This window comes from Eutrema salsugineum, unplaced genomic scaffold, assembly GCF_000478725.1.
Source record: "Eutrema salsugineum unplaced genomic scaffold, Eutsalg1_0 scaffold_3, whole genome shotgun sequence".
Lineage (NCBI taxonomy): Eukaryota > Viridiplantae > Streptophyta > Magnoliopsida > Brassicales > Brassicaceae > Eutrema > Eutrema salsugineum.
Window position 1 is genome coordinate 10,187,948 of NW_006256756.1, and position 24,982 is coordinate 10,212,929.

A 24,982-nucleotide genomic window follows, 5' to 3' on the forward strand; every position below is an offset into this window, starting at 1 on the left:
GATCCTCTATGTGGTCTCAAATTTTGGGGGTGATCAGACGGTGAGAAGGTCTTCATCTCTTGTCATACTTCGGACGGTCTGCATTTATCCAAAATTGCTCTTTTGTTCCAAATTGCATATCTTTTGCCCAAGTTTCCTGTAAAGTCTTTTGAAACTCTAAAACATTGAAAACACTTTAAAAACATTGAAAACAGAGTTAAAACACCTGCATAAGATACAATTATGATCCATAAAAGTGGTCAAAATACGGTGTTATCACCAAGTCGCATGCCCAAGTCGCACAGCCATAGAAATAGCCTTGTGCACCTTAAATCCTTCAGCCCCAGCCGCATGCCTATCTAGGTTTAAACAGCGAGTGTTTGTGCTGTTCAGGCTTCAACTCGCACAACCAGGACACATTTTGGAGATAATATGTGTGCGAGTTGTTCCTCCTTTAGTCCCAAGTCGCAGGTCCAAGTCGGTGTGAACCGCGAGTCTTTCTGCGGTTCAGTTCGCTGCTCGGCCAACTCGCATGCCTAAGTCGCACTCGGACCACTTCGCATTCCGGGAAGCTAAACCTCCAGGATATGGATCCAAATGGCATGATTCTAACTTCAGTGAAAAGAGAACTCAAATATCTTAAACTTTGATGAAGACACCTTCAGAGCTTGGAAAGTGGAAGGATCCCTGGACGGCTCATCTCTGCAGTGCATTGAAACGATCAAAAAGAATCTCTTGGACCATTGTTCACTCCGGAGACGGTATCTTTCAGCACACAGCTCAAAACTGGATGATCTCAGACGTTCTATAAAGATCACTCAAAGACCTTGAATCTTGATGAAGGCCAGGCAACTGAAACTGATTGGAAAGGCATCGTCCCACACATTCTTTGTGACTCATCGGATCGGTCTTGAAACTGTTGCGAGACAGGTGTGTCTTCCGGTGACCTTAACTCTCTGCTCACGACTCCAAATCCAATTATTCTACCTGTTCCTGATCCATGCCTTGATAATCTCCAACTTTTATGAAGACCCTGTAATCTGAAATCGGAAGTTAATACTCCCCGGACAGGCGATCTTTCCAGTCCTATCGAATTGCTTCGGAATGGATGCGAGAAAGGTCTGTCTTCCGGTGGCCGTATCTTTCAGCTTGCTACTCCAAATTCATCGATTCCAACTGTTCTGAAATCTATACTAAATTATCTTGATCTTTACTGAAATCTAGACACTGTAGGCTGAATCGGCCGGCAAGACCTTCCGGTAACGCGATTTCGGAGATGTATCTACACCCGGGAATTTTGGACGAGAACCTTGAATAGCCGGTACGCGTTTTGGCCGAGAAATCCACCCGCAGTACATGAAAATCGCCGAGAAAAAGCTTCCTGCGGTACAGGCTATCGTCAAGAACCTTCAAAAGGTTGTTTTCACCATTTTTAAAGCTCTGATCACCATTTCTTTTCCTAGTTTCACCTTTTCTGTTCCAAATAGCTCCAAATACACCTGATAAACACTCCAAACAATGCAAAGACTCATTGGGACCTAATGCAACCCCTAATCCCTAAAACAACACATAAAGGCCTAAAATGAATGAAATAAAACATGATTTGGAATGAATTATACAACCTAAATGATGCAAATTATGAACATGTCAGTCCTCTTTGCTTCTCCTTGTCTTTCCTTTGTATATCCATTGTAACGCCATTCCCAATTAGAAATTTTGTCCTTAGGTTCGAGATGGTAGCCTCCTCCAGGATCAAAAATCAGTCTTGGAACTTCTTTGAGGTATGAGTCTTCAGCACCATTTATGGTAGGAAAACATCTTGGATGCTTGCATGATGAGGTGAATAAGGTCTCTCTCACGTCATAACATTGAACCATGTTGCAAGATACACGGACAAATGATTATTTATGATCTGAAGTGGTGGAGAAGGTTAAGCATCCAAGGTGAGGACAGTTTGCTTGGAGAGGTGTCGCCATGGCTTGAATATTCGGAGGGTTAGTAAAAAGAACATTGGTCGCAGGTGAAAGTCTCGCGACCGTGGTGAAAGGGGGTTTGCCCGCGGGTGCAAGTGACACAACCGCGGTGAAACATGGGTTGGCCGCGGGTAGTGCACTCGCGACCGTGGTGCAGCTGTCCGAGAAGAGATGTTCAGATCGTCTTGCTTCTTGTCTCCAATTCTTTTTCCTTGTAAATAGTCTTGGGAAAAGACCCTTGAGGGCCATTTAAGCTTCACTCTTTCTTTAATCAAGTCTTTACTACCTCTTATATGAGCATTGGTTGAAGGTGTACATAAGGAAATCCCTTTGTTCGTCAAACTTGTCATTTCGGCATTTTCTTCAAGTGTAACGTGTGCACTTCTTTCTAAAACAATTCCAACATCCTTTGTAGCTCCTCCAGAGTCAAATATTGGATCATCTAGGCTGCCTATGATCAGACAATTAGAGTTCCTTGTAGTAATTGCCCGATATGGGGTTTTCTTGTCGATCTTCAAGAAACTCATATGGTGATTCGGGTAGTTGATGAGTGTTCTAACATATGCTAGGAACGAAGTACCAAGTATCAAGGGTTTTGCTGCATCCTTTCTCATCTCTATAGCATGGGAATCAGTAGAAACAAAACAACCTTCCCCTTGAAAAGGCAGTTCGTGTTTGGAACCAAGTGGAGCTGCACCAGAAAAATATCCGTAGTAAATATAAATCTTATAGGGATGAAAAATCGAAATACGTATACTCTCTGCAATGGTCTTTAGTATGAGATTCACACCAGGTCCCGTATTGCAATGAGAATCACAAAATTTCACTCCCTTGATTGAGAATGGGGCATCAAACTTCTCAGGATCCTTCATCTTACAAAGTGTCTTCAACGGTGGTAGGTATGTCACCATTTGTGTCATATTTTTCACGTGGTTTGTCTTATACTCAAGGCGGTGAGGGGCTGAAGGAGAACAAAGCTTTGGTTCGTCAAGAGGAGGTGACTTTTGATTTTGTTTGTCGTTTCCAAAATACTCTAACGAATTGGTAGGGATGAGATCGTCACTAGGGATAGAAATAGGTTCTTCTTTTTCTTGATGCCTAGCTTCCATGACATGATGACTGATGCGAGTTTAGGGTTGAAGGGGTCACAGATGAAGTTTTTAATTTGTAAACCTTAGTGTCTGCAAGTGCACAGCCGTGCATTGTAGTACTTAGGGTGTCGATCCACAGGGAAAGTTGTCTTTTCTGCAAAAAAATTCAAACTGGATTAGTAATCGAAGTCAAAGACCAATAGGGGTTTTTGTGGGGTTTGTGTGTCACTGAAATAGTAAGAACGCAAAATAATCAAGACTAAAAGCTCCAATAAAACGAATGTTGGGCTGACAGGGATATCTCAGGGGATATTTGATTCATGCTAGGGCTCTAAAGCTCATAGGGGGCGAGTTATACTTCTCCGGTTTACGCTAATCGATGTCGAAGCATTTCCAATAAGCTTCCGGGCGATTTATCCTTATCTGTTTCTGCGATCTGCATGAAACTGGAATAGACATATGTATGATTAACCAACTCTCGTCATCTTAACAAACTAATCACTTAAATTTGACAATTAACTCTTGCTCTCATGCCAGTAATAAGATCATGCATTAACTACTGAATTCGTTTGCTCACATATTCTCTACAGGTAGCTCTCGACTCTTGTAGCGAGTATGTTCTTCTGAAGCTAGGTACGGATGATATGATACAACATTCTTGTGGCTCTGATCAATCCTATTTTCAGTAGTTAGATCGCGAATTTAAACACATGCATTAAGAACAGCTTAGAAGAGATGAGATATAGAATATGGCTAAGAAAGCAGCACTCCTAATCGAATATGGAACCCCCTTTGATGGATCACTTAAACCCAACTGATAACTTAGGTTTTTAAGGCCTTAAGAAGGGTTATCAATCCCCTTGTCAAAGTAGTATAAGGGGTGTCAATCCATATGTGTGGTAGTTAGGCACTAGTTTATGTGATAAGTTCTTAAGTCAGTGATCAAAGATGAGTTTTGGTGTGAACAAAGTAACAAGAAAGCATAAAACAAGAAACAAACAAGCTATGATTAATGAACTAAGCAAGCAAACAAAACAAGATGATGGTGATTAAGCAAATGATAAAAGCTAAACCTCTAGATGTGATCATTGATTAGGGTGCTTTAGATATTGAATCATGATGCTAAGAACATAATGCAATACTTGCTACTCGTTAGTCTAGGCTTCTTAATCAGATTAATTCATTCCCATGACAATAATCCCTTTGCAAATCACTTAATCAAGTCTAACAACCATTAGATATAATCAAGCAATCAGCAAGCATAATGCATCAAGCCTAATAAGTGACCAAACAATCTCTCAACCAAGAAGACTGAATCTTATACAGAAAGACATAACAAGCAATCACATGATCTCAAACATTTCAACTTAGAACTCTAATCTAGACTAATCCTCTCATGAGGGCATTAATCTCTACACTAATCCACTTTCAAACCAAATCATCATTTGTGAAATATGAATCAGTGAGCATTAAGAAACAGTTCTAATATGTCATTCATGCATATAACAAATCATTCCCATGATGAAAAAGGCTTAAACCCTTAAGTTAGCTCATTCAGACATTTCATCAAACACCTTGTGGGTGGAGAAATGCCTAAGTTCTAGATCAAGCTTATAATGAGAGATCTAGCATTAAGAGCAGCTAACTAAGGAAATGAAATGAGAATCTAGACCCTAAACATCACAAATCAAACATCTAAGCACCCTAATCTACACACCTAGAAGTTTAAAAGATGACTACTCACTAATCATGAAGAACACATCTAATCTTTTGCAAGAGATGATGTTAATCATGATTAGAAGCAGAAATAAGATGATGAGATGATAAGAAACAGCTTTGGAATGATCAAATCCCTTAGATATCTCTTAATCAAACTCGTTTTTACACTAAAAAGGAAAGAGAAACAAGAGAAAAACAAAGCTTAAGTCTTGGAAAAAAAACCCTAAAAAGCATATATAGTGTCTCTTGCGGACCGGGTCAGCCCAGGACAAACTGGGTCCTGACCCGGCTTTGATGGATAGTGGTGTGGTTTGCCACGGTCAGATGATGCTTGGACAGACCGTGGCAAACTGATAGTGTCAAAGTTCTTGGACAGATTCTTCATGATCAAGGTTGCCATGGCTTGATTTACACCATGTCTAGTGGCCGTGTCTCTTCTTTTCTGGGTTTGGGTGATGAACTTCTTGGATTGCCACGGTCTAGTAGCTCTTGGTCAAGCCCCGTGGCAAGTGGTCGTGTCAAAAGCCGAAGGTGTGCAAAATTTGCCATGGTCAAGTCCTAGACCGTGGCATTCAAACCGTGTCAAAACCCGAATGCTTGTAAAGTTCCTCCCAGCCTAGTGTTTGTTTGCCACGGTCAAGTGTAGACCGTTGCATGAAGATCGTGTCAATCGCCAAAGGTGTGTAAAAGTTGCCACGGTCAAGTCCCAGACCGTGGCATTCAAACCGTGTCATGTTTCACTTAGCTTGCATCATTCAGGGCTGTCTGGAGCACTTCGCATTCCAGAGCGTGTAACTCATACGATACTTGTCCGAATTGAGTGATTCCGGTTGCAGAGGCGAGCGGCCTCATATATCTACAACTTTTGTGAAGGAAGCTTCGGTGCTTGGGAAGTGGAAGGGTTCCCGGAGGGCTCATCTTCGCAGTTCATTTACACCATCAGAGAGAGGCGTCTAGACATGTGTCCATTCCGGAGACCGTATCTTCCTGATCATAGATCCGCATTGAATGATCTTGGATGTTCTAGAAATCGGACTCAAATATCTCTGATTCTCAAGAAGGCCCCGGAAACCGAATCGGTCTGGAAGTGCACCGTCCTTCGCATTCTTCGGAGATCATCGGCTTGGTCCAAAACGGCAGCGAGACAGGAGTTTCTTCCAACGAACTTAACTTTCTGCTCACGCGTCCGAATTCCATTATTACACTTGTTCTGGAACCACGATCTAATCTACTCCAAATTTTATGAAGCCCCCGACAACTGAATCGGACCGGAAGGTTCCCCAGACAGGCGATCATTCAGGAGTATCGGATTGCTCCGGAATGGATGCGAGAGAGGTCTGTCTTCCAGTGACGGTATCTTTCAGCTCAATGCTCCAAATGCCCTGATTCAACCTGTCCTGGGTTCTTGACTCAATTATCTCCAGCGTTTCTGAAGACCCTGTAAGCTGAATCGGCCGTCAAGAGCTTCCGGTGACGCGATTTTGGAAATGTATCTGCACCCGGGATTTTTGGCCGAGAGACTTGACCGCGGTACGTGTTTTTGGCCGAGAAAGCTACCCGCGGGAAGGATTTTGGCCGAGAATCTTCGGCCATCAGTACATAATTTTGCCTAGAAACCCAAAATTGCTCCTTTTCACCATTTTTGATCATTTCAACTCCATTTCTTCATCTGAATCACATCCTCCACTCCAAATAAGCTCCAAAAGCAACTGTTTAACACTCCAAACCATGCAAAACTCTCTTGGACCTAATGCAATCTCCTAAGTCCTAAAACAATGCCTAAAGACCTAAAATGTATGCAAATGAGACATAATTTGGACTAGAATATGTACATTAAATGATGCAATTTATGAATATATCACCAACAACTAAACTAATCTGACATGATTAAAGAAAGCATAAGCATAGAAATAGATAGCATAAATTGAATAAATGAAAAGAAACAATAAGGGTTCAAGAGAAGAATCTCTATCTCCCTAACCTAAACCTAAGAAAACAAATGTTGGGTGCCTCCCTAACAAGGGCAAAAGAGCACACACAAAAATTAGGTCTTTTAAAATTCATATTTATAGGTCTCCAAGTATTTATGGTCGTCCTTAGAGCTTTCTTTGAAGAGAGAAAGAGTTGGGCTTGAAAACGGGCCATTGGGCCAAAAATAGGCTTGTCGCAGAATTGGGCTCTCCAAGGCTGGTAAATATGGGTTAACCGTGGGTGGAGGTTCTGAGGCATGGCCAGGAGAGTGTACACCGCGTTCACGAGCTCCTGGACCGATGTGGTTGGTCTATGATGTCCAAGCTTCATTCCTTCTCTTGCTTCTTTGGCGAGACTGGATAACATGTCTTCAGTAAATTGGAAGTAACTTATGATCCAACCGTTGGATTGCTTCCAATCTAATTGCATTAGAAATCTGGTTTATATTTTGTGTCCAAATGTGAGCTTGATCGAACGGTAAAAAGGTCTTCATCGGATATGAAACTTCTTACGGTCCGAAATTGGCCAAAAATGGATTTTTCTTCCAATTTGCATTGTTTTCGCCTAAGTAACCTGAAAAGTCTTTTAAAACTCCAAAACATGGAAAACACTTATAAAACCTTTAAAACTGATTGAAAAAACCTGCTTAAGATACTGAAAATTATCCATAAATATGGTCAAAAATAGGTGTTATCAATGATCCAAAGGACTTTCATTTGATGGCCTCTTTCTAACAAATTTTATGAAGGGTTCTCCATCTACTTCAATATGCTACCCAAAACCCATCATCTGTAGATTCATTGAGCTCTTGAGGCCTATCGTCCATCTCAGTTGGGGAGACAAAAGACATCTCTTCATCATAGAGAGTATCATGGATATCTCTGTGGGCATTGTAAGTTGAATAAGGGTCGTGGTCCTTATAGATATCTTGTTCCTCTAAAACTTCAGCAATTGATTTGTTGTGGCTGCGAAGGCCTACTGTGTGGTGGTTAGGAATCGAATTCTGATCCATTGAGCAGAGATCACAAATATTGTGCTTCTCGGCATCGAGTGGCTCGAGGAGTGTTTTTGAAACCTTCCTCATAGTAGTGATTTCGATCCATAAGGTTCATTGCTTCTAACCTGAAACAAAGAGAACCAAAAAAAAATAAGTAGAAAAAAAGTTCTAGAGTCGATTTACCAACTTTTCTTAGGGTTTTGCGAAAATGGAAACACATGTCTTCCCCGACAACGACACCAAAAACTTGATGTGGTGTGGTGTGCGGGTGTCAAATTTTACCCTAATGAAATCAATAAGCCGCAGATGCGAGCTAGGGTTCCTGTCGCAAAATAGTTTTAAATTTATAAACCCTAGTGTCTGCAAGTGAAGAGTCGTGCGTTGTAGTACTTAGGGTGTCGATCCACTGGGAGAGTTGTCTTTTTTGCAAAAACTTCAAACTGGATTAGTAATCGAATTCAAAGACCAATGGGTTTTTTTTTTGGGTTTTGATGACACTGAAAACGCAAAATAAAACTAGACTAAGACTCTACTAAAACGAATGTTGGGCTGACAGGGATATGTTAGGGGATATTCGATTCAAGCTAGGGTTCTAAAGCTCATAGGTGGTGATTTAGACTTCTCCGGTTTGCTCTAATCGATGTATGGTGACATTTCCAATTAGCTTCCAGGCGATTTATCTTCATCTGTTTCTGAGATCTGCATGGAACTAGAACAGACATATATATGATTAACCAACCATCTTCACCTTAATCAACTAATCACTTACCTTCGCAATTAACTCTCACTCTCATGCCGTGAATAAGATCATGCATTAGGCATTGAATTCGTCTGCTCACATCTTCTCTACATGTAGCTTTCGACTCCTGTAGCGACTATGTTCTTCTGAAGCTTTGTTCTGGCAATCTGATACAACACTCTTGTGGCTCTGATTCCTAGATTCAGTAGTTAGATTGCGAGTTTAACTACATGCATTTGGAACAACTTAGAAGAAATGAGATCTAGAATATGGCTAAGAAAACAACAGCAATCCTAATCGAATATGGAGTCCCCTTCGATGGATCCCTTAAACCCAACAACTAAATTACTCTGACATGATTAAAGAAAGCATAAGCAAAGAAATAGATAGCATAAAGTGAATAGATGAAAAGAAACAACAAGGGTTCAAGAAAAGAATCTCTATCTCCCTAACCTAAACCTAAGAAACAAAAGTTTGGTGCCTCCCTATCAAGGGGAAAGGAGCACACACGAAATAGGGTTTCTAAAATACATATTTATAGGTCTCCAAGTGTTTCTGGTCGTCCTTAGGGCTTCTTTTGCAGAGAGAATGAGTTGGGCTTTAAAACTGGCTATTGGGCCGTTTATGGGCTTGTCGCAGAATTGGGCTTCTCCAAGTCTGGTAAATGATGGTCCACCGTGTATGGAGGCTCTCAAGCGGTGGGCCAGGATGTTGTTCACCGTGGTCACGAGCTCCTGGACCGCGGTGGTTGGTCTATGATCTCCAAACTTCATTCTTCCTCTTGCTTCATTCGCGAGACGGCAGAAGATGTCTTCAGTAAATTGGAAATAACTTATGATCCAACTGTTGGATTGCGTCCAATCCAATTGCAGTAGAAAGCTGGTTGGCTTCTCTCTTTTTTCTCCAAATTTGAGCTTGATCATACGGTGAGAAGGTCTTCATCGGATGTGAAACTTCTGACGGTCCGAAATTGGCCAAAAGTGGATTTTTCTCCAATTTGCATTGCTTTTGCCTAAGTAACCTGAAAAGTCTTTTAAAACTCCAAAACATGGAAAAAACTTATAAAACCTTAAAAACTGATTGAAAATACCTGCATAAAATACTGTAAGTGATCCATAAAAATGGTCAAAATCAGGTATTATTAACTCGCCCAGACTTAAACCTTTGTTTGTCCTCAAACAAAACAAAAGATCTGAACATTGCAGGAACTAACAAAATCGCAGGAACTAACAAAATCTCAGAGACCATGCTTCTAAACCAAAGTTAGTCATTTATGCTCAGATCGGGTATAGTCTAGAAAATTCTCACCAAAATACAAGGATAACTAGTCCATTGATTCGTCATGCGAAAGTCTAGACACTTAAACCTATCTTCCAGTCAACTAGCTCTTAATATTCATTCAACAGTTCAAGTGGTTCTCATTAAAGGACTTTAGTTAAGCAATCAAGGCTAGGTATTCATAATGGCTCTTTTAGGGGTGAGGTTCTTAGTGTTTAGTGGTTCTCATCAAAGGACTTTAGTTAAGCAATCATGGCTAGGTATTCAAAACAGCAAGAGAGGATGGAGCTGTTGATATCCACAGTTTCCAGTCACATTCTTCTTGCTTTAAGATTCTTGATCTCCTTTCTTCAGGTTCTCCTCATGACTCCCCCAGACTTAGATTTTTGTTCAGGTTTTAAAACCATTCCTCACAGATGAATACTTGTAGCATTTGCTTCCAATGATTTCGGCTGTCCTAGACTCTTTAGGCTTTTGGTTTCCTTCTTTCATTTTTTTTCCTTTCCTTTCATTTTTTTTTCGTTTTTTTCCTATATATTTTTTTCTTTTTCGATATTTTTTTTTCTTTTTTCAAAGGGGAAACCGCTTTTTGACATAGAGTCTTATGAGCACGAAATTTACCTTTATGAATGAGCTTTTTGAGGCACCATTAAGCTTGATATGATTGCTGATACTCCTCTTTCCCAAATTTCTTCAGTCTTTCTTTTGAGTGACTGAAAACCATGTTGTTCCTCCCTCTCCGGCATTTTTGCACATATCTGTCGATATAAACTAAAGAGAGATTGCATGAGGTTTGAACATAAAGGTTTGGGTAAAGGGTGTGGTACCAGCTAAAAATGAACTGGCCATCTAGGACAACAAAGAGTGGTAACAACAAGGTGAAGATGTCCTAGATGTGTATCATGATGCCTGCTAAAACCAATGATGAGAAAATTAGATGTCAAGATTATGTTCAATTGAAATGAGCTAATATATCCTGGCAAAAAAGATCTCCATGAATAGAAGTCCTCTGGTGGGAGTTCTTAGTGCAAGTACTCTAGCTACTGCCTAATCTAGTACTAACCACAAAAGAAACTAGCATGTAAAGTCTAGAAGCACATGGGTCGTATTCATCATAGTTTGTTTTTTAGTGTTCCTGTTTATGAAATCAATGTTCCTGTTTTTGAAAAACTTTTGAAAACCTTTTATAAAAGACCCTTTATGAAATAAAAACTCGAAACAAACAAACTTTCGTTAGTAACAGATGAACATCCTCCCCCAGACTTAAATCACACTGTCCCTAGTGTGAAAAAGTTGGTGAGAAGATGGTAAATAAAAACGAAATAATTTAAAGAAAAGAAAAGGAAATGATGTAGAACCGTGGGTATGATGAGGTGATGGATGGGCGCCTGGTCTCATTGCTGCTGTCTATCTCTGTGGCAGAGGAATCGTCATCATACATGTGGTTCTTCTTCAAAAACTTCTTCATGTGCCTGTTGATCTTCTCTTGCTGGTCACGCTTCTTTTTCAAAGCTGCAAAGTCTGCATCATTCCTAGCGGATGCTCTAATCTGAGAAGAAACTGGCTCGGGATGAAGATGGTGCAGGCTGAAGTCTCCTACGGTTTGCAGCTACCTCTCTCTTGGCTTTTGCAGCCATAAATTTTTTCATGGTCAGAGGGAGGAGTGGCAAAGATGGTAGGAAGTTGCTAGTCTCTGGTTTCCATCCTAGGTCTGAACCATCTCGGAGACGGGGCATTGAATCCGATGGTAGAAGGACCTTGTACTTGGTGGAACTGGTGCAGAACTTGTAAGCAAATCCAATTGGGTCCATCTTGGCCCTGGTGATAGTTCTGACAATCAGATGTAAGCATCTCATGCTTAACCTTCAATAGGTTCCTTGCAATGATACAAGCAAAGCAAAGAAGGTGGAGAAGGGTTCATCGTCTCGTTTAAAGGTCATATGTCTCCTGCGAACAGGGCTTTTTCGCATGAGCACTCCTCTTGGTTCGAATGAGTTGTACCTGAGAGAGATCCATGACCTGCGAAACGAAATTCTCAAGATAGAGAGTAACTGAAGCTGCTTTTGTTTCGATTTTTATGAGCAAGGTGTTTATAGAGTTATCACAAACACATTCATATGACAAACAAGTTGTAAATGCATCAAACTTTGCAAAATCTGAGAGTTACTGCTCAAGATCGATATATTGATGTCCAACACATGAGATTTCTGAATCAAGATGATGTTAATGCTCACTCATATGTAATCCAATCTGGTTTTCTATCAACAAAGACCAAACAATCCAGACTTGCTAAGCTGAATCAAACAGTTCTTCAAATTTCGATTTTCTCAAAGTCTCAAATCTCAGATTTTCGAAAATTTCAAATCTCCATGGTCTAAGTGTTCAATCATGCAATTAAACAACCTAAAAGTCTAGTCTTGAGGTCAAAGATAATTTTCAATCATCCTAAGGTAAATATTTACTTATTCTAAGAAAACCTTAAATTTAAGTTCTTAAAGAAAAGTGAGAAATTTGGTACCATACCTTTAATGAAAGTGTGATGTGATGACAGATTTGGAATCTCTTTTGAAAAAAAATGAGACAGGTTCGAAAATTTGAAAGGAATTTGTCAAGTTTGAAATCTGGTCTTTCTTCAAAATCTCCAAACTTGTTGGAGAAGATGATGAAGAAGACATTCTGGTCTTTGAAATCCTCTTTTTCTTTTAAAAAATTATCTTTCCTAAGAAAAATGTATTTTAAAAGTTTTTAAGGACTTACCTGGATGTTGACAAAAAGAGATGTCATTGTTGGTCTTCATGAATCTCCTTGAAGAGATATCAGTTGAGACCACTTGCACAAAAACTTGCATTACTTCTTTCTCAATGGTCCAATACCTGATTCTCCAACTCCATGAGACTGGTAACTCACGCAGCTTCAACTTTGATGAAGGTTTCGACTGCGTCCGGGGTGAGTAAGTAGAGCTGTCAATTGGGCGGTCTGTCCGTGGACAAGCTCCGGTCCATATTAGTACGGACGGGCGATGATGACGCCCATAATTTAAATGGATGAAATAGGCTACAACCAACTTTGTCCGCAACAAATACGGGTAAGCCCATACGGACAGTGGACATGTCCAAACACTTAAAATTCTAGGTCAAAATTGATTTAGGGTAGAATTAAGATTTTTTTGGAAACTACACTCAGTCACTCCGAATCTCGCCAACTTGCGATGGTGTTTCATTGCTCTTTTTCGGATCTCTTCTTCTTCGCATTGATTCTTTAAGAACCCAATCTTCATTTCTTCTATATCTCTCGACTCCACTGCTTCGCTCATCCTGGTAACTGCGATCTGCTCTTTCTCTCAGTTCCGATGTGCTCAATTTTAAAAATCGGGAGATTGGGTTTACTTTAGAGATTGTTTCTCTTTCTGGGTCTGCTTCATATGGTTTTGTTGGTCACTTTATTGCTCATTTCGTTGGTCACTTTCATCCCTCTTATCCCTTCCCTTTTCCATTGATTCAGCTAACAAAGGAAGAGCTCTCATCGTTTTCTCTGGATCTGAGCAAAAGATTGTTCTTCTGTTTCGTCATTCTAAGATATCAAACTGGATTTAGCTACATTGTCTACACCGTTGCACACAAGAACTCCATTGTTGCGGTTTGTGAAGGTTTACAACATCCATTCTGATTACTGTTTGGTTTTCTGCAGGTTTACTTCATTCTCCTAGTTTCGATACAGAGAGAATTAGAGAATTCGTTTTTCTGAAGCATCAAGTTCTTTTTTCATCAGATTCATTAGCTACTCAGGTATTCACTTTGACCCATTGTTTCACTTCATAACCGTAGATTAGTCCTAATTTCTTTCAGGTTCTGTAGCTTGATTCTCATTCTCTTAGGTCTACTAGTGTGGTTTTGAGGTTATTCTTGTGGTGTTAAGGTTGAGATATAGTGTTAAAGGCTTTTATGTTTTGTTTTGTCTTGGATTTGACTAAGTAACTTCGGTGGTTTCCATGGCAAGATAGTGGAATCAACAAGTCAATGATTAGTTATAATTATAGCAACTCTTCTTCAACTCAGCTTAGTTACGTTAAAGTGGAAAGAAACTTGGCAGACCTTTGACTTTTTAAGTTCTTAGAAACCTTGCCTTTTACAATTTTTATATGAAGATCCTTGTATTGTTACGTGAAAGTGGAAAGAAACTTGGCAGACCCTTGTATTGTAAAATCCTTAGTAGATACTTTTTTTCGTAGAGGAAATCTGATAGCTTCTTGTTAAAGTGTGTACATAATAGAAAGTCTAATTGTTATAACACTTACGTAGTTCTTTTCTAATTGTTGCAGAAAAATGGACTTTGGTATTACAAATTTGATGGATGAAGACAACTTTAGTCTTGAAGATATGGATCCTAAGGATGAGAGGGTACATCAAGAGACTGCTTCTTCAGAGATGGCTGAGAAACAAAAAAGTACAGAGTAGTTCTAGTCGACGACGCTCTAAGTGCTGGAAAAACTTCACAATAGGAGATAGATATGATGATGATAAAAATGATATTACGTGCAAGCACTGTAATAAAACCTATTTCTTGGATCTGCATAGAAATGGAACTAATACTTTGACTCGTCATATGAGAAGTTGTTCTAAACTCCTGGAAGCACTCCTAGACCTAGTGTAAGAAAGCTGGATATGATGGTGTTTAGAGAGATGATTGCAGTGGCTTTGATTCAGCATAATCTCTCGTACTCTTTTGTTGAGTATGAAAAGATTAGGGAAGCTTTTGCTTATGCTAATCCTGATATTGAGTTCTGGAGTAGAAATATAGCAGCAGCAGATGTATTCAAGATTTTTGAGAAGGAAAAAAGGAAGCTCAAGGAAATTTTGACTAACATTTCAGGAAGGGTTTGTTTGACAACTGATTTCTGGAGAGCTATCACTTTTGAAGGTTATATCTGTCTCACAGCACACTACATCGATGTTAATTGGGTTTTGAAAACGAAGATACTGTCTTTCATTTTTTTCCCTCCTCACACTGGTATTGCCATAGCAATGAAGCTTATTGAATTGTTGAAAGATTGGGGATTAGAGAAGAAGGTGTTTTCCCTAACCGTAGACAATGCTTCAGCTAATGATAGGATGCAAGGTATTCTTAAGAGAAAGCTACAAAAAGATCTTGCGTGCAATGGTGAATTCTTTCATGTTAGATGCTCACCAGATATCTTGAACTTAATTGTACAAGATGGATTAGATGTGATAAGTGGAGCATTGGAGAATATCAGAGAGAGCGATAAGTTTGTGAAGGGATAAGAGTCTAGGGAAAACATATTCCAAAACTGTATGGAAACAGTTGGATGTCATGAGTCTGCGGGTCTAGCTTTAGATGTTTCAACTCGTTGGAATTCTACATATCAGATGCTAGAGAGAGCATTGAAGTATAAAGATGTCTTGCGTAATCTGGCAGAAGTAGAGAAGAGTTATCAGTGTTTTCCATCAGATGTGGAGTGGGAAAGAGGAGATATGATATGTAAGCTCTTGAAACCGTTTGCTGAAATAACAAAGTTGATTTCGGGTTCATCATATCCCACAGCAAACTTTTATTTTCTGCAAGTTTGGAGTATAAAAAGTGGTTGATAGATCATGAAGACTATGATGACTTTGATATTCATGAAATGGTGATTCCTATGAAGGAGAAATTTGATAAATATTGGGAAGAATTAAGCGATATACTTGCAATAGCTGCTGTACTTGATCCGAAGCTGAAGTTTGCATTTCTAGAATATTGCTACAACACTTTGGATCCAGCCACTACTCAGTTGAAGTTGGCTCATGTGCGCAGAAAAATGGTTAAGCTTTTTGGAGCTTACAAGAGAAACACAAGCAGCATTACTACCACCACTTCACATACTTCACGAGATATTCCATCAGGATACGATGTAAGAGTTTTCTATAAGTGTTTTTAGTCTCATTTTAATTCTTAATCTCTGTATAGTAGCTCTGGTTCTTGGAAATATGAGGTGATCATATCTAGTTTTTGTATTGATTATATTTCAGGGTTTTTATTCATACTTTTCTCAAAAAACTGGTGGTAGTGGAAAGTCACCATTAGACACATACTTGGATGAGCTAGTGTTAGATCTAGTTTCTTTTAGGAGTATGAATGTCTTGGACTATTGGAAAGACAATGCAAGTCGCTTTATAGAGTTGTCAAGTATGACTTGTGATGTGCTAAGCATTCCGATCACAACAATGGCGTCTGAATCAACGTGTAGCATAGGAAGTTGCCTTCTACCTAGAAATGTTCAAGTGTTGATATGTGCAAGGAACTGGTTTCGTGGCTTTGAAAAAATTGGTAAGAATTTCACATTTTTTTTTCATATTTTAGGTGATGAGTTCTTACTTAATTATTTTTCAATTTTGTAGGTGATGAGATCGAGTTTGTTGACGAGGAAGAAGAAGAAGCATGATGTGATGGATTTTCTCAAATAAATTTGTAGTTTGTGAGCACTAATAATTTGTTATGTTAAAAATACTTTGTAGTTTGTGGTTACTAATTATTTGTTATGTTAAAATTACTTGTGCTTTTGGTTTGTTACTTTATGTTAAAAATATTTAGTAGTTTGTGGGTACTAATTATTTGTTAGGTTAAAATTATTTGTAGTTTTGGTTTGTTACTTTATGTTAAAAGTATTTAGTATATTCAACATTTTAAATTCTTATTTTTTTATAATAAAAACTCAAATATTTTCAACATGGTATCCAACTTTGAGCTTGATCAGACGGTGAGAAGGTCTTCATTATATGTGAAACTTCTGACGGTCCGAAATTGGCCAAAAGTAGATTTTTCTCCAATTGTCATTGCTTTTGCCTAACTAACCTGAAATTTTTTTTAAAACTCCAAAACATGGAAAACACTTATAAAAACTTCAAAACTTATTGAAAACACCTGCATAAGATACTGAAAGTGATCCATAAAAATGGTCAAAATCAGGTGTTATCAGCCGCAAGTGCACAGCTGATCGATTGTAGTACTTAGGGGTCGAATCCACAGGGAATGAGGCTTTTTTTCTGCAAAAGCCTTTGACAGAAGTATAAAGTAAAGAAGTCTAGATTTAAGCGATATTTTAAGGGGTTTTGGTGGTTTCTTTAAAATGTAAAAACTAGTCTAAACGGGAAAATATGGAAATCAAAATGACATAATACTAAATCTAATAAAATCGACTAAAAACGACGAAAACGACTAGACCTAAATTACTTGAATAAAATCGGCTGGAATAAAGAAAATAACCTAATGACTAAAGCTTGTATGAAAATCGGTGAAAAACTTATAAAGAAGAGACACTGGATTTTCAGGGAAATTATCTCTGGGGATGAACGATTCAAAACATTGCTAACAAGTAAATTAAAAGATCCTAGCTAAAACTTTTAAAATTCAAGTCACGAACGTATGAATACACCACTGTCCTGATCATAACCAATTATCTCTCGCAACCCTGACCAGTAGGTTTCCACTCTGGCCCTGGAAGGGAAAAGATGCAAGCTTGCTTAAGACTCATCAACATTCACAGTTTGCCCAAACGTAGGTTTCCACTCCTACGGTTGATCTGCTCTTCTCAAACTAGATCTAGCCCCGGATGAATAGTTTCGCAACACCAAGGACCTAGATCAGATTGTAGTTCATGACGCTACTCCTATGCATTAAAAATAAGTTTAGAAGAAAAAGTTATAGGATTAGGCATCAATAGCTAATGGAATCCTCATCGAACATGTATAGCCCCCATCGAAAATTCTTAAACCCAATAATAAAACTACTCAGACATGATTAGAGATAGCAAAAACATTGTATTAAAAAGCTGTATTGAAATCGATATTGTAAAGGAACAAAAAGGGTTCAAGAGATAGATCTCTATCTCCCTAAACCTAAAACTAAGAAAATGAAAGATAAATACTTAAAAGCTGCTAAAAGAGAAGTCGCATATGTGTCTCTGATGTAGGCACCAAGGGATGATGCTACAAGGGTAGTGAGATGGTGTGCAACAATCGGCCGAAGGGCTTGCTTGTGAGCACTAAGAGATGATGATGGATCAAGATGGGGTAAAGATAATTGGTCGAAGGGCTCTCCTTATCTTTACAAAGTGATAATATGGTGTTTGTAACAAGAGATGGAGTGAGTACACGCCACACGGGGATGGTAATACCGTGATAAGTCTGGTGAAACACTAAGCAAGGGGAAACCACACAAGCTTAACTATCTCGGTAAAGCTCAAGAGACAAGTTCTTGAAAAAAGTTCGATCTTTATTGATATGAAAAAGGTTGGTTTTACAAAGCTGCATGTGGGACTTTATTAATAGTGCGTCATGTGTGAACCTTCTAGGGTTGGACTCAAAACACAAAGGAAAAGAAACAAAACAATAGACTCTAAAAGAAAACAAACAAAAGACAATTTCCTTACTCTAAGACAAATGTTTAGAAAAGACTAAGTAAAAGGACTAAAGGGAAAAACCTGAAAAACAGACAAGGAAACTCGTTAGAAATTAAAATTGAAATACTCACCTTGCTTTTAAAAGTGTCTCGGTGCATCCCTTAAGCTGGAGATATTATGAAGACACAAGTTTCCTTATTTGGTGTGACGTAGGGCCAATGCGGAGGGTGTGGAATCTTGAGGCTGTCTTGGGCTCTTGATGGGTCCTTGGAGTTGTCTTTGTTGAATCCCACGCTTACTAAGGATTGGCTTGTTGTTGGGCTTGTGCTAGTTGATTCTTGAGGCTCGGCTATGTTAACTTCTAGGTCTTTTCGTGTTTGCTCCGATTCTATCTTCTTGAGGGACAAGATTGGTGGATGAAACACGAAGCTATGATCACTCTCAGCATAGATCCTTGAATCTATTGATGCATGGCCGTAGGACTCCATTTCTTGGAACAAGCTCCGGACTGCCTTGTCAAATGCTTCTCGAGCTGCCCTTGTTCTTGAACGTGTCTGAGGAGCCTCTCTCATGGCCGGTATTGTGATGTCGTGCTCTGTGTCCTCTTTGTGCTCTTCATCTTCTAGGTAGATGTCCTCATCAGTCTCCCTTTGTATAGGGTTCCCAAAGCATGTATTTATAGTGTTCAAGTCATTTTTGGGCGTCACTTAAAATTTCTCCAAATGAGGAAATCAGTTTGGGCTTAAAAATAGGCTTCTAGGCCGGACAGACCAATATTCGGGGTCAGGAAGGACGGGACCAGTGCAAATTGGGTGTTGGCCACGGGTAGGAATGCTTGCCGGCTGGTTTATGGGACATCTTGCTCTTCATGTAACTTTTGATTGAACTGTTGGATTGCCATGCTGTAATGTGTGCTTGAAAGCTGGTAGTTCTATCTTTAAGGTCTCCAACTTTGAGCTGGATCAGACAGTAAGAAGGTCTTCATTTGAGGGTGAACTTATGATGGTTTGACTTTGAGCTGAAATCTTGTCTTCTATCCATTTTGTTAAGTTTTTTCCTAAGTTTCCTGAAAAGAGTTTTGAAACTACAAGTACTAGAAAAACATAATAAAAAAAATTTGAAAGTAGTAAAAAACATAGAAAAACTATCTCAAATTGATCCATAAAAGTGGTCAAATTACAGTGTTATCAAGGATTCATAATCTTCCAGGTTTTCTTCGTTTACTCTTATTCTTATTGCATGATTCTCTGTTAGCCACTTAGAATTCGATCTAGATACTTAGTGTTGCAAAAAATTTCATTATCTGTCGGATCTAGGGTGAAAATAGCAATTCTGCCATAGGAGATGAAAGCTACCTATGGGTGAGTTGTGAATGTAGATAAGTATAGTGAAAGATTGCGTACACTTGTGGTTGGGGCCAGAGTCGGAAGCTACTGGTCAGTGACAGTTGATTATGATCACGAGAGTGACGTAGTCATACATCTGTGCTCGAGTTCTAGAACATCCGTATTTGATTATCTTTATCATTAATTTTTGTCATTGGTTTAGTCCATGAATCCCTGCAAATATCCTTAAGCCCAACGTTTGTTTTTAATATCTTACAACCTCGATTTTATTTGCTTTTTATACTTGCTTTGCTTCTAGTTTAGAATTAGTGACACCTAAAACCAAAACTCAAATTATTTTGTTCTAGTCTGATTTAAGCATTAGCGTGAATTTGTACTGAAACAACTAATTCTATGTGGATCGATACTTTAAGTACTACAGCAAACATCTGTGCACTTGCAGACATTTAGGGGTTATAAATTTTAAACATCAAGTTAGAAGTAACCCTTGCATCCTGTAGCATCAACGGCCCCTGGCAAGGCAGTTCTTAATTTGTTAGGATGCAAGTGCATAGATGTGCATTGTAGTACTTAGGGGTCGAACCACAGAGATTTTGAGTTTTCAGTCCGAATCAATCAAGAACAACTAATAGAACAAACGAAATGAGGGTCTGGGGTTTTGGTGTCACTAAATCTAAGATGCAAGACAAAATTAAAAGGTTGTTAACCAATAAAAACTAAATGTTGGGCTTAAGGGTATTCGAAGGGTTCATGAATCGATTCAATGATAGACAAATAAATCGATAAAGGTAATGAACTAGAGAGGTTCCCGGAATCGAATAGACACATATATTATTAGCCAACTCTCGTCACCCTAATTAACTAATTACTCAAACTCGAAAAGTAGCTTTCGTCGCTTGCCGCGAATGTGATCATTCATTACTAACAGAATTCATATATGCTCACAATTCTCTATAGCTAGCTTTCCACTCCTATAGTGATTTCGCTCGTATCACTTCTAGGTCAGGTAATCCGATACGACACTCTCGTGGCTCCAATTAAACCTAAGATCAGTTTCTAAGTGGCCAGCAAAGAAAACATGCATAAAGAATAAGAGTGAACGAAGGACTCCTAGAAGATTATAAATCCTAAATCTTAAAATTCATCAAATCAAGACATGAAATTCTCTTTGAAAAATATCTCTAACCCAACTAGGAAAATACTCAGACATAGCTGAGTTCAACATCACAAAAGTATTTAAGTTGCTGTAAATTTAAATGGGGAAAAGTAAACAAATGAAAAACGAGGTGAGGAAGGAGATTCGATGGTGCCCCTCTCGGTGGCTCCTCTTCGAAGGCGGCTACTGTATAAGACTCTAGGTGAAACTCGGACTCTATTGGGCACACCCTATCTGAATGACCTAAAAGAGGTATATATAGTGTCTGGAGTCTTCAGACATGTCTAGAGTTTGCAGGAATAATGACGGGAATGACTTGGACCTTAAAATGGGCTTCTGAGGTTTGGAAATAAGCTCCCTGCGGTTGATAAAGTTGTGGCCATGGTGGAAGCTCTTCCGGCCGCAGGTGGGAACAATTTTGGCTTCAATTTTGGTTTTTGGACTGTGTTGATTCGCCTTAAGTACAACGAACATATCTGGAGATCTAACTGTTGGATTGCTTTGACTTCAAGTTCACTGGAAATCGGGTTGACTCTTGTGTCCAAATTTTGGGACTATCAGACGGTGGCAAGGTCTCCATTTGTTTTCAAATTTCTGACGGCCTGAATTTATCCAAAATTGAACTTTTGTAACAAAATGCATTCATTTTGTCCAAATATCCTGAAAACTTTTTTCAAACTTTAAAATATAGAAATCGCTTACAAAATTGAAAACTAAATTAAAAACCTGAATAAAATCTTAAAATTATCCATAAAAATTGTCAAAATACAGTGTTATCAGCCATAGTTTGCAAAGGTTTTTCCAAATCCAGCTAGCCGAGTTACCAGGATCCAGAAACCAAATTTTTCCGATCCAAGGAAATTGTGCCTGACCTGAGACACCCACAGTGAACCACCGGCAGTAAAGATAAGTCAGATCAGTTTCAGCCCCAACACTTTGTTCCAGGCTGAAAGTCTCCGAAGCCCAAGCCCGCCACTCGGCTTAGGAGAACATACTAAATCCTAACTAAACTTTGTGCATCTTGCTCAGTTAGGAACTCCCTTCCATAAGAAACCATAACACATCCTCTCCTGAGCTTCTATACATTGTTTGGCAACACAAATAATCATGCCCAAAAGCTGATGGTAGAGTATATAACGGATTGGTATAACTGAAGACGACCTCCGAATGATAAGTGTGTTACTGTCCATGAGGTGAAGCCTTGGAGATCTTCTCCAAGAATGGTTGGTAATCTTGTTGTCTCATCTTCTGAGATGTCATAGGAACCCCAAGATATCTAACTGGAAAAGAACCTGGTTGTAGGCCAAAAGAGGCAACGTATGCGGAAAAGTTTATAAAAAATGTGATGTTACATGTGAATTTATCTTTCCAGTCACTTATCCTGAGAGAAATGTACATTTGATATTAAAGCATGCAGCTGGTTGGATATGAAAAACAAATGACATCCCAGTTCATAAAAACCAAACAAACATTACAATAAAGAAACATCGAAACCCGTTCAAGAGTTATCTTTTATTTTTCTAGGACGAAACACACAGAAAAAGGGGGAAAAGATGCAAGTAGCGAAAGATACTCTTATGGACCAGCCAACATGACTAAACAGAGACCAATGTGGGAGCTGAATACTGATGTGGCAATCGGAATTTGACACACAGTGTTGTCCGCACCTGATTATCCACTGGTTCCATAAATATACCAGTAATAGCTACGTAATACTTGCGTCCCTTTCACAAGAAAGAAAAAATAATGACAGTCAGAGAGGCAAAACAAAGTAGAGCTGAAACAGAAACTGCTCGTTTGGGTGTAGGTTTGCTATGGTGTCAGGTTAAAGAAAAATTTCAAAGTAAGATCTATTGGGTCTGATATTGTCCAGTTGGGTTTAGCAATCTTAAACTGGATGGAGAATGTAACTAATTAAAAACATGTGTTAAATGAAACTAATATGTCCTAGGGAAGTGGGGGAGCCACATGTAATAAGATAGGGTCATTCGCCCCAACAAATTTATAAAAATTAGTGTAACTTAGTAAAGCCCAATATTAATGCTCCTACTTATAAAATCATATCTATTTCTGAAAAAAAAAATTCTGGCTCTACAGATAAATATCATACTGGTTTATTTTTTTCCCTACGCATGGAGTGTAAGAATAATTACCCCAGTAAGATCGAGAATTGTTAACTTAAAGTTGGCGCCAGGTATAATAGGGAATGGACTCGCCACGTAACGTTTGTTAAACGTTTTTAGAGTTTTAGTCCTATTGTTAGGCAATATAACACCGACCGCTACAAATCCCAGTCGGTTGAGTAGATCTCCGCCTGTAAACACAAGCGATTTTATTAAGAAAAAAAAGGAAACTAAAAGAGAAAAGAAAATGAAAAAATGAAAAGAGTTACGTTAAAACTATTACGTACTTTTCCTGCTTGCGATGCTGAATATCTCAACGGCTACCCCGGTGCGGGGATAGGCCTTGACAAGAGTGACATTACCGCTTTTGTATCCAATTTCTACAACACTCGCACAGGTCAAAAACGTGGATGTACAAATCTTTCTTAGGAGAATTGATATTTCAAAAAATTAGGAAACGGTGTTTTACATATATGATGGCCAAAACAAAAACCACTTGAACAAAGCAACAAGACGAAAACGAGATATGAGTCATATGAGTCAGAACAAAAACCTTATTGGTCGCAATTAGAGCCTCTTAGTATTATTAATTTGACTTATCATTTATCAACTAAGACGACTAGGTGTTGTATGTATAGGTATTTTATAGTTATAAATAAAAACATCTCAAAATTAAGACGAACAAATAGATATATACGTTTATGTTGGGAGAAAAAGTGAACCAGTAATATAGAATCCAAATAATTTCTGGTGAAAACCCAGCAAAGTTGACGAAGTCCAGATAAAGGCAAAGGGAGATTTGAGGTCACAAGCCGATGAACCTGACTACCACTCCGATGAATCTCAATCAAGAAACAACGACGATGACAAATAAGAACACGACAACGATAATGGTGAAAGTCCGATGAACACTCTCTCCATACGATGACTTCTAATGACTCTAAGCCTAAGTAGGGTATACAAAACTTGCATGCTTCAACTTGAGGGAGGATACTAAAGATACCAATCTAAGAAATTATTATAAATGCGTCACAAAATCAGTGGGCAATTACATGTATATCTCTTGTGATCTTTAAGATTAGGAAGTTAGATTGTTTTCTAGTAGTATGAAATGTTAGATCGATATCTTTGAATAGCAAACAGAAAAGTCTTTGTGCCTATTAGAATCTTATCATACTTACTGTTGCAATATTCAAAATCGACAGCGCACAATACAGGTAAAAATAAGAGTGATGCGAGTAGAAGAAGAAGAGGCTGGACGTGAGACATCGACATGGATTCGCTCGTTGATCTTCGCAGAGGAAAATATTTTGTTTCTGTTTGGTTTGAGAAAAGTCTGTTGTACATCTTATGCTTTTCCATCCATGACTACCGATTTTATGGCCTATATATTATAATATTTTTTAGTAAATTAGTGGATTAGTTCAGAATGACATACGCGAGATTTTAATATACGAGCGTAGAAAAGACTATCATTAACAAACTGAAATGTCAATGGAATTTTCAATTACCTACCAAGTTCAACATTTATTCATTTATAAGCACGTGGATTCATCTCGGAGAAATCAAAGTTTCAGATATAGCCTATAGATTATAATACTATTACTAAGATAATGGATAGGTTCAGAATGATATCTTATCTCCCACGGTATACCCGAGATTCTTGAAATATAAGTGTAAATGTCATTGGAAATAACAAAAAAAAAAAATTCAATAAAAACGACATTTAATTGGAATTGTCAATTACCTTACCTTACTACGTCGAACCTTTATTCATTTACATTCATCTAGGAGAAATTAATGTATAACTCATTAGATTAGGTTCTACGTGTTATGCAGATAATATATAAAATATTTAGAGAGAAAATCTTCCAGAATAATATAAAGTAACCAACAAATTGGAAAAATAGTATCACTACAAAAAAAACAAAACATGTCCAAATTTTGACCAATAAATAACTACTCCCTCCGTTTCACAAAGAATGTCGTTTTGACATTCTTCACACAAATTAAGAAATAAAATAAAAGGTCTCTTATACCCTTATTTATTTGCAGAAAATGACTCTTGTAATTATATTTATAATTAATTTTCTGAATTTATTGAGGTTAAAAATGGTATTTTATGTTAAAAATTACATTAGAATTCTAAAACGACATTCTTTTTGAAACAAAAAAAAAGTGTCAGAACGACACTCTTTGTGAAACGGAGGGAGTATTA

At 38.4% G+C, this 24,982-nt stretch overlaps 2 protein-coding genes across 2 annotated transcripts; one reads left to right on the forward strand and one right to left on the reverse strand.

Annotated features, from left to right (window-relative positions):
* The first annotated feature begins 12,843 nt into the window (after positions 1-12,843).
* LOC112085512 (zinc finger BED domain-containing protein DAYSLEEPER-like) lies at positions 12,844-16,293 on the forward strand. Its single transcript, XM_024154758.1, has 5 exons — positions 12,844-13,064; positions 13,249-13,532; positions 14,066-15,652; positions 15,771-16,068; positions 16,140-16,293. The coding sequence occupies exons 3-5, from the start codon at positions 15,389-15,391 to the stop codon at positions 16,181-16,183; spliced, it is 606 nt and encodes a 201-aa protein (XP_024010526.1). The 5' UTR covers positions 12,844-13,064; positions 13,249-13,532; positions 14,066-15,388; the 3' UTR covers positions 16,184-16,293.
* A 5,675-nt stretch (positions 16,294-21,968) lies between these two features.
* LOC18014475 (MD-2-related lipid-recognition protein 3) lies at positions 21,969-24,123 on the reverse strand. Its single transcript, XM_006397144.2, has 4 exons — positions 23,946-24,123; positions 23,052-23,144; positions 22,795-22,955; positions 21,969-22,365 (listed from the first exon to the last, which is right to left on the reverse strand). The coding sequence occupies exons 1-4, from the start codon at positions 24,109-24,111 to the stop codon at positions 22,237-22,239; spliced, it is 549 nt and encodes a 182-aa protein (XP_006397207.1). The 5' UTR covers positions 24,112-24,123; the 3' UTR covers positions 21,969-22,236.
* Between the last annotated feature and the right edge of the window lie 859 nt (positions 24,124-24,982).

Coding starts and splice junctions, on each gene's coding strand:
- LOC112085512 (XM_024154758.1), top strand. CDS start 15,389: ATGGTGATTCCTATGAAGGAGAAATTTGATAAATATTGGGAAGAATTA. Junction 15,653..15,770: donor ATATTCCATCAGGATACGAT/GTAAGAGTTTTC, acceptor ATTATATTTCAG/GGTTTTTATTCATACTTTTC. Junction 16,069..16,139: donor TCGTGGCTTTGAAAAAATTG/GTAAGAATTTCA, acceptor TCAATTTTGTAG/GTGATGAGATCGAGTTTGTT.
- LOC18014475 (XM_006397144.2), bottom strand. CDS start 24,111: ATGTACAACAGACTTTTCTCAAACCAAACAGAAACAAAATATTTTCCT. Junction 22,956..23,051: donor CAGCATCGCAAGCAGGAAAA/GTACGTAATAGT, acceptor TTGTGTTTACAG/GCGGAGATCTACTCAACCGA. Junction 22,366..22,794: donor CAATTCTCGATCTTACTGGG/GTAATTATTCTT, acceptor TTCTTGTGAAAG/GGACGCAAGTATTACGTAGC.